The sequence below is a fragment of the Alexandromys fortis genome, unplaced genomic scaffold (assembly GCF_014885135.2).
Source record: "Alexandromys fortis isolate MF-2015 unplaced genomic scaffold, M_Fortis_MF-2015_v1.1 scaffold_57, whole genome shotgun sequence".
NCBI classification, from domain to species: domain Eukaryota; kingdom Metazoa; phylum Chordata; class Mammalia; order Rodentia; family Cricetidae; genus Alexandromys; species Alexandromys fortis.
The window spans coordinates 8,279,598-8,289,653 of NW_026067941.1; the positions used below are offsets into that span (position 1 = coordinate 8,279,598).

At 35.9% G+C, this 10,056-nt stretch overlaps 1 protein-coding gene across 5 annotated transcripts in view; it reads right to left on the minus strand.

Annotated features, from left to right (window-relative positions):
- Positions 1–10,056, minus strand: part of Braf (B-Raf proto-oncogene, serine/threonine kinase) — a 132,785-nt gene that overhangs the window by 55,740 nt on the left and 66,989 nt on the right. For all 5 annotated transcript variants that reach the window (XM_050147887.1, XM_050147888.1, XM_050147885.1 and 2 more), the window contains exons 5-7: positions 9,482–9,584; positions 6,093–6,241; positions 4,779–4,895 (exon numbers count right to left, since the gene is read on the minus strand). In XM_050147887.1, the coding sequence (XP_050003844.1) occupies positions 4,779–4,895; positions 6,093–6,241; positions 9,482–9,584 (369 nt within the window). The remainder of the gene's footprint in view (positions 1–4,778; positions 4,896–6,092; positions 6,242–9,481; positions 9,585–10,056) is intronic.

The following is a 10,056-nucleotide window of genomic DNA, read 5'->3' on the forward strand; positions in this document are numbered from 1 at the left end:
ACACACATATATATACATATACTGTATGCATGCCAGAACCCAAAAGAGGGTATTAGGTGGCTTTATTGCTCTCTGCCTTATTTTTTGATTTAGAACTTGAACCCTTTCAACTAGATTGTAAGCCATCAAGTCCCATCAATCCTCCTGTCTCTATCCCCTTTGCTGCTAGCATTGCAGGTGTGCATGGAACCATGCGTGGGCTGTTATGATGGTAATAGGATCTGAATTCTGGTCTTCATTCTTGCACAGCTTAACTGCTGAGCTAACTCTCCAGCCTCCATCCCTACCTTTTTGAAAGATGGTCTCATATGTCTTAGGCTGACTAACACTTCCTCAAGATGATAATGAACTTCTGATTCTCCTCCTTCTATACCCAAGTGCTGAGATTATAGCAACAAGCATGTCTAGTATATGCGGTGCTGAGAATAAAATTCAAGGCTTCATACACACATGTTAGGCAAAGGCTCTACTGACTGAGCTACATACCTATTCTCTAATTTCTTTTAGAGGCTAGGTCTTGCTCTAGCCTAGGCTGACCTCAAATTCATGGTAATCCTCCTGCCTCAGCCTCCCAAGTACTGATATTATAGTAATGAGCCATTACTCTTGGAAATATAATTTATTTTGATTTTTTTTTGACCTGTGAGACCTTAGGAAGGGTAGCTTCAAAAAACTATTCTGCAGTATAGTGGTATATTATTTGTGTTTTAATAAATAAAGCTTGCCTGAAGATTAGCCACACTAGTCAGTCATACAAGCCAGGTGGTGGTTGTACATGCCATTAATCCCAGAACTGGAGAAAAATATAAAATGGAGGAGATAGTTCTCACTCTCAGTCTCAATTTGAGAATTTGTGGAGGCAGGATCAACCATTTTTGGTCTGAGGTAGAGGTAAGAGCCAGTGGCTGGCTGCTTTGCTTTTCTCATCTTCAGGTTGAACCCCAATATCTGTCTCTGGGTTTTTATTATTTCATGTTACAATTGGTGCCCAATGTTTGGCGTATGAATTCATAAAAAAGCTTTTTGCCTGTGGCTTTACAGCCATTAGCATAGGCCGGAGCTACACACAACTGGAGTCACTGCCCTACCGACTAAGTTTCCCCCTCTCTCCTGGCATGTTCTCCATGAACCCCTTTCTCGGGCTGTAACCAAATTAGGTAAATGCTTTAAAAACTAGTCAGGCATTTACTGATCTACAAAGTAGCAATAAGCCACACATCTTCAAAAAGATCATAGGCAGATTTAGAAAGATAATTGGAAATTATTAAAGGGAAGAATTAGTTAAAAGAGGTTTTTTTTAAACCACATTAAAAATGGGAAAAACCATTATAATGGGGGGATTTGGGTCTCTGTATAATATGTCTGCTGGAAAGTTTGAAAATGGAATGATTAAATGAGGATAACTAATTTAGATGAGATTTATATAATATCAATTGTAAACATTATCAGCATTATCATTTTTGTTGTATAACTAAAAAAGTTGGTTAATCTGAGGGCTAAGATACAGGCCTTAGAAAAACTTAATAAAACAGATCACAGAGATATTCAAGTACAGGCAGGAATTTAATGGGGGAACAAGTTCAGTGCTGCATTATAAGAATATAAGAATAGAGAGGAACAACGGAGTAAAGCTAGGGGTATGGAAATCCCCAAAATCAAATTCTTAGAAAAGGAAATTATGCTACTATAGGAAGGCAATCTGTATATGACTACACCCTGGATTTATGCCACACAGCAGCTTTAAATGTTTGGGACAAGAACTGGAGAAATAGGGAAAAAAAACTGAGTTATTTACTAAAGTTATAAAGGGCCCAAACAAAACCTTCATGGAGTTCTTGGAAAGATTGACATCAGCAGTAAAGAGAATGATACCAAACTTAGAAGCTAAACTAATAATAATTGAATCTCTGGCTTTTGAAAATGCTAATTCTCAAAGCAAAAGGACAATTAGGCCATAGCAAGATAGCCCCTTTTAGGAATGGATTCAAGATACAATTAACATTGACTCTCGATGACCATGATAATACTTGGATAGGAGAGGCAATTTCCAGAGGTTTGCAGAAAATCTGAACTGGTCAAGTGTTTCAACTGTAGCATCCAAGGTCACCTTAAAAAGGATTGTAGACAAGGCATTCCTAGAAACAATGTTTTTAGTAAGCATTCATAACGCCCTTCCCTTCTGGATTATGCAGGTGTGGTAAGACAGGCACTGGACTAATGAAAGTTGATCAAGAAGGGAAGAAGGGAAGAAGGGATATCCAAGGTAATCAGTTCAGGGAAACTCCATGAGGGGCCTCCTGCAGGCCCCTGTGCCAAATCCAGTTTCCGACTATCTAGAGGAAACTCCTTCCAGACCAATTAAAGACTGGACAAACCTCCCACTTCTATCTCAGTTCTTTCATCTGAAGTTTCTTTGGTCTTGAGGATCCCCTCTCCAGGAACCTTAGCTGACTTTGTAGGAGCAGGCTCCTGCAGATATTAATGGTCATACAGAGTACTAAGTAATTCTAGAAACAGTTTCATCTACCTTCCTTTACATGATTTGAGTCTCTAGTTTTCTGCAGTGACCTTTCAAGTCTCCATAGGAGGATAAGGCCCTACAAATTCATCAAAGATCAGCCTTCAACTAAAAACTGCTCAGAACAATTTTGAGGTGACTAGCTGAGATGATCCAGCCAAACTGCTGTAGCCAGAACTTGAGATAAGCCCTGCACTTTTCCATTATGTAGAAACTGGATAACAAATGACACAGCTACTTCTCCTAAGACTTGACAATTAACTCCAATTTTTCTTTTCAGGAATCCCTAAAGGTACCATAATTTCCAGACAGCAGGAAGTAAATTTAAGGATGATGCCCACATTCTCAAGAGGTGGGGTGGGTGGTTTTTGGTTGTTTAATGGGCTATGGATATTTCTCACTGTTTAGGGGGTTGGTTACAAGTTGTTATTGGTAATGTTCAGGAAAAAATGAAATTAGATTCAAGGGTCTTGTTTTGAAAAGAGAAAAGGAGGATATAGATATAATAAGATGAAAGGGTAGATTATTGACTCTATTCTGAAAAGAAAAAAGGAGGATTATAGATATAAGATAAAAAGGTAGATTGTTGAATCTACCTTTAAAATGCAACTACTAGTTTTAAATGCTTTACATTGGATTGGATTTTTGTATATCATATACAAATTTTGTATATTGATACAATTTTGAGATTAATTTTGTTAGAACATACTATATATACATTTCTACAGTTCAAGGTTTCAAGGTATTGTACCTATACAACTCATTTAACAATGTAATGCAAATTTCTAGTCCTTGAAAATTATTAATACCAACTAAGGATAATAAGGAAATACAGGTTAGTAATTAATCACCTAGTATAATCGAACTTGTAGGTATGTTTTCAAGGTCAAACAAAGATATATTTTAGATAACCAGGTCATCTTCAAATACTTCAGAGATCTACAGAATATGGCATTTAAGATGTTCTAATAACATAAGCTTTTTTTTTTTTTTTAAATGACCATGAGACATGTTTGCTCCTGGTAGCACCAATCTACTTCAGAGAAGATAATGGAAATTGAAGAAACTCCACATGCAGTTTACTTTCTTTGTGGCAAAGTAAGTCACTGGGTAGGAAAATGCCCTTGCCTTTACTGCTGACAGTATGCGGTCGTAACTGGACAAGAACAACACAAAAGAGACTGACAAACATTGTCTAGACAAGGAGGGACAGCCTTTCAGAATATCCTGCTTCACAGAAAAGTCTGTCGAACATGCTAGGTCTGCAGGCTGAAGATGGATGCCCCACCATTGCAGAGAAACTTTGGGTGACTGTCCAGGCAGTCAGCTGTTTCTGTTATTTCTCACATTTTTTGGAAGTTGCTTGCGTGCACTTCCTGCTTACTCAGCTAATATTATTTCCTTCTTGGGTCTCTGAGGGAGGTGCAGACTAGATAGTTATAGTTTTCCTTGCTTACTTGATGCAGAAAACAACTTAAGATAGAAAATAAACTATGTACAAGACTTTGGACTCACCAAGATAGGATAGATATGGAGTCTTTTCTCTTTGTCAAATGCAAATGGACTAGACATTGCAGATGTATTTACTGCCTATATATACTGTATGTAGTCATTATACTTATTGTATATAGTTTTTCTTATGTTATAGCCTTCTTCTTACTTTAGACAAAAAAGGGGAAATTATTGGTATAGTATTTGTGTGTTAATAAATAAAGCTAACCTGAAGATCAGTGCAAAGCAGCCACAGTAGTCAGCCATATAGGCTGTTTTGGTTTTCAAGGTAATAATTTACTGTGTAGATGAGGCCAGCCTCCAACTCACAGAGATCTGCCTGCTTTTGCCTCATCAGTGCCAAGATTAAAGGCATAACCACCATACTATGTTTTTAATCCCATTCTGAACCAAATGCATGTAAACGCTTGAATATTGTGATAAAATACATTATTGGGTGAAAATATCCATAATTTTTTTAAAGATTTATTTATTTATTATGTACACAGTGTTCAGCCTCCATGCCTGCAGGCCAGAAGAGGGTACCAGATCTCATTACAGATGGTTGTGAGCCACCATGTAGTTGCTGGGAATTGAACTCAAGACCTCTGGAAGAGCAGTCAGTGCTCTTAAACTCTGAGCCATCTCTCCAGCCCCAAATATCCATAATTTAACAGTTCTAGTGTTGAAAAGGTTTACAATTACCCAAAAGATCCAAAGGAAGGCAGTTCAAATAGCATGTCATTAAACAGTAGGAATCAAATCATACCCAATAGAGTCTGAAGGGGGTGCGGAAGGGGATCCAGATGTAAGGGCAGTCTCTGCTAAGGAGGCCTCCTCCTGTGGTACTGGGTGATGCTCAAAGAACTTGGAGACAAACAGCAAACTGTGAGGCAAAAACAAAACAAAACAAAACAAACCTAACTTGTGCAAAACCCAGAAGCTTCAATACGCGAGAACACAGAGGTAATGGAAAAATATGAGATCAAGTTTTACTTGTGCAAACAACTGTTAAAATTCAATTAAGTATTTTTTCTAAAGTTTTTTTTTTTTAAATTACATTGTACTTTCTAGGGTAGCTCATATCTAAAACTAATTGTTCTTTTCTATAACTGACCAACTGTCAATTTCTATATATTACAGGGGGAAATCATACTGTGTGGTTTAAAGACTAAAAGAAAATATCTAGTGGTAAAATTAGATTACCCTTTTTGGTTTTTTTGTATGTTTGTTTTCTGAGATGGATTCATTGTGTAGCCCTGGAACTCACTGTGTAGATCAAACTGGCCTTGAACATACAGAGATCCATCTGCATCTGCCTACTGAGTAGCTAAGTTGGATACATCATTATAATTTACTTAAAAGTCAAGTTCCATTTCAGCAGCAACAAAAGGAATTACAGAAAAGATTACAATAGACTACATCTAGTCTATTAGACATACTATAAAGTAAAAAGGAATTTTAGAAAGAAACAAATGTACATAATTATTCCTTTAAAGAAAGGGAAAAGGGCTAGAGGTAAAACAGAGACATGGGTGAGGTGAAGAATATTAATGTAACTGTTAAAATGGACCACAGAATCAGACTCATTGTTCAAAAATGCAACAGTCAACTTAACTGAAACACTATTCTATATCCACCCCAAACTATATAAAAATGATTTCTCCCCCCCACCACCTTTTTTTTTTTTTTTTTTTTTTTCCCCCCGAGACAGGGTTTCTCTGTGGTTTTGGAGCCTGTCCTGGAACTAGCTCTTGTAGACCAGCCTGGTCTCTACCTCACAGAGATCTGCCTGCCTCTGCCTCCTGAGTGCTGAGATTAAAGGCATGTGCCACCACCGCCTGGCTAAAAGGGGTTTCTAAAAACTTAAGAGAGCATGATATGTAAACTTCATGTGCAGCAGATCCAGTATTCTTGTATTTGGGAGAGGAGTCACCTGCACTACTTTCTGATCAGACTTTAAACATCCTGTAACAAATGCACTGGGCAAACACCCTTCACTGACTTTCAAGGTATACTAGTTTCACATTATGAAAATTTAACTATAAAGTAGTAGCAAAGAGGTTCTTTGTGGATTACTTACTCAAGTTGGTCATAATTAACACACATCAGTGGAACCTCTGTACTACAACGCTGGTGAAACTTATAACCACATGTTTGACAGCGGAAACCCTGGAAAAGCAGCTTTCGACAAAAGTCACAAAATGCTAAGGTGAAAAAAGTTTTCCGTACCTGCAAAGTGAAAAATCATAAAAGGTTTTAAATACTTGCAATGCACCCTCTTACGCAAAATAACAATTTTTAAATAATTTATATCATAAAAATTGCATACCAGAACATAATGTTAAAAACCAGGGATCTGAAATACTATTTTATCCTTAGATCCAACTTAAAACTCAGAAATCAAGACAATACAACAAATAAAAGAATTGAGCCTCCTGGTGTGTTATCCCTCCAAGGTCAACAAGCAACATTTAAAGGAACTCATGTATGAAATTCTCAAAAAAATTTAAAAATTGAATTAAAAAGAATAAATGAGCTCAAGCTTAACCACATAAAAAAAGTAGAAAGAGGAATAAAAACCAAAAAGGTATCATTTAATTACCACATAAAGGGGGAAGGTAAAAAAAAATAGTTGCTAGTGTTAATAGTCTAAGAAACAAAGATATACTTATTTAAACTTTCATAGTTATCAAACAGAACAACAACAAAATGGAAGAGAGGAGAAAGAAAGGGTTATAATGCTGCAAATGAGCTAATCTTAATAGAATCAGCAACCAGCATATGGTAAAGTTGACAAAGCAAGAAATCATGGCTAAAAGATATTTAGTAACATAAAAACAATTGCCCAAGAGCTCAAAACAGAAACTATTAAAAATTATCAGTGGCTCCATGAAATCTACACTGTAATTTTATTAAGGGGATTATTTTATCTGACCTCAGAATTATGAGCTGAATTGTTTGTAATACAGGAGATATTATTGTTGAATTCAGCAACTTTTAATTTAAAATTTAGCTCTGAGATTTCAATAGAAAGAAAGGAAACTTCTCCCCTCAACTTTAACATATTTTTAAGACAACTCTGGAAGAATGTCTGATGTGGACTTATTTTTAGTCTATGCTTTCAGATGAACTTCTTCATGTGACAAACTAAATAAATGTTCAAAAATCTTGAAAAATAACCAGTGACTTTTAATGTTCACCAGGGATCAAAGAAACTGCACTATATTAAGGGGATTTTTTTCTTCCTAAAGGGATAAATTATATAAAGTATATATGTGTTGTATAGTAAACAGAAAAATATGTAACAAAAAATCTCTTAACAATAGTTATTTCAGAATGTTGATAGTAAGGAAGACTTTATTCTTGGTTATATAATTTCAATCATCTTGGTTTCGTTTTTTAAAGCCACAATCAATAAGTAATAAATTTATTTTATATCACGATCCAGTATATATGAATCTATAACAGTACTTACCCTCAAACATAACTCAGGATTTTTATATACTTTATTATGTATAATGATACAGTTCATGATATATTTTATTTTAACACCAAATTACTTTTCTTTCTGTTAAATTGGTTTTGGTACAGAAGTTGGTCTTGAACTTTCAGCCAGCCTCTTGCTTCTGCCTCCCAAGTACCAGGATTCCAGGTATGAAAAAACATATCTGCTATGAAACTTTATTTTCCTTTTTGAGACAGGGACTTACTATGTGGACCAGGCTGTCCCTGAATTCCCAGTGGTCTACCTATCTTAGCCTCCCAGTGCTAGGATTAAGGGTGTGTGCGACCAGACCCAGCTCAAAACTCTATTTTAAAAAATTTATTTAATGCACAGTTAAAAAAAATATAGACACATAATCCACTCTGGCCTTTCAAAAACCTTTATATAGTGAGGTCTGTTTCCTTGTCACCTGAGAAAGGATGTGAAAAAAGCAAATGTTTGTTTCTAGTTTTCCTCCTTTTCCATTTGTCTGTGATTATACAGAAGTGAAAAATACCTCCTTTGATATTCATTTAGATAGCAAATAATTGCCAAACTAAGCATATTTAGTACTGCTTACCGTTATTTCACACATACGTAAGGCACAAATCTGACCTTTTAGCCAGCCATCTAAATTTTTACTCACTAAGAGTCTGCTGTGTCATGAATTTCTAATATCCTTCATTTTTCATTTGCTTACCTAGTGCTTTCTTTCTGCTACTTATACATAGTTGTACTATGTATTATACTATTTATACTATGTTAATCTGGTTGATTTTATATACACATACATACATACTACACATACACACGTGTGTGTGTGTAATAAAGAGAGCAGAACATACAAAGGGGTAAAAACTAGTGGGTATGCATTTGAGTATGAATTTAAAGCAAACTACATGTCTGTAAAGATACTTTTGTGAATAAAGATTGACCTAGAAAGGTCTATTATTCCTTCTGGGACATTGCTTATGCTCAGTCTAGAATCTAAGCTTTTCTAAAGATGTATGGTAAATGAGAGGTGGTGATTAGGAGGCTGTTGCATGCTGGTAAGAAGCTTAAGCTAGGTTTTACAAAATTTGCAAACAAAAAATAAAAAACCACAAGGCAAAGTCTCAAGAAGAACTCAATACCAGTTCAACTACTCTAATTCCCCATCCTTTACCTTATCCTTCTGAAACGTATGTCGAGATACAGACAGTCTAACTTGGTAAAAAGTATTTTATAAACATAAAAAATTATATTTTTATTAATAGAGGAAAAAGATACCAGATTTGATTTTTATAGGCTACTAGGCAATCATTATAAGAATAAAGCTAGGTGTACTCAAAAAGATTAACATTCAAGTCCTACTGATTAGGAAATTAAAAATGAGGACTATCACACAGCATGGACCCCAGTTTTCTTTTAAGAAAAAGAGAAGAATGGGAAATAATGAAGAGAAAAACAAGTAAGCTTTGGGCTGATCACCATGCATTTTTGTACACAGAAAACCATACAATTACCTTCTCATCTGTACAAATGCTGACCTCTAGAAATTTTCACTTTACTAGATAGACTTTTACATTAGTGTGTTTTTTAATTACTTATTTTTATTTTATGTACATTGGTATTCTGCCTGCATGTTTATCTGTATGAAGATGTCGATCACCTAGAAATGGAATTACAGACAGTTGTGAGCTGCATGTGGGTGCTGGGAGTTGAACCTGGGTCTTCTGTAAGAGCAGTCAATGCTCTAACCACTGAGCCATCTCTCCAGCCTCTAATTTTTGTTCTTTTAAGAGATATATTACAAATTATTAGCTTACAAATAAAGAATAAAGAGCAAGATAAAGCTATTTAAACACAAGATTTTCAAGAACAGAACTTAGGTTTAGGTACATTATTAATCTCAAAATTAGTTATCTCTATTTCATATTCCCTAAATTAAAAAAGTCAAAAGAAACTGAGCATTTTTGACAGCTCAAATATGAAAAGGTACATACAAAGTTGTGTGTTGTAAGTGGGACATTCTCCAGTACTTCTACATGCAATTCCTCTCCAGTAAGCCAGGAAATATCAGTGTCCCAGCCAATTGGTTTCTTCTCTCTGAAAAAGATGGAGACAAAGCCATTCTTGATTTCTTTTTAAAGATTTATTTATTTAATTTCATGTATAGGAGCGCTCTATCTGCACGTACACCTTTATGTCAAACAGAAGAGGGTATCAGATCCCACTACAGACAGCCACCATGTGACTGTGGGAATAGAATTCAGGATCTCTGGAACTGAATGAGCTCGTGATCAGACCAGACTCTCTGAACGTGGCTGACAATGAGTGCTGACTGAGAAGCCAATGATAATGGCACTGGGTTTTGATTCTACTGCATGTACTGGCTTTTGGGAGCCTAGTCTGTTTGGATGGACACCTTTCTAAACCTGGATGGAGCAGGGAGGGCCTTGGACTTCCCACAGGGCAGGGCACCCTGACTTCTCTTAGGACTGGAGAGGGAGAGGGAGGGAGAGGGAAATGGGAGGAGGTGGAAATTGTTTGTTTATTTATTTAAATATAAAGCATATTA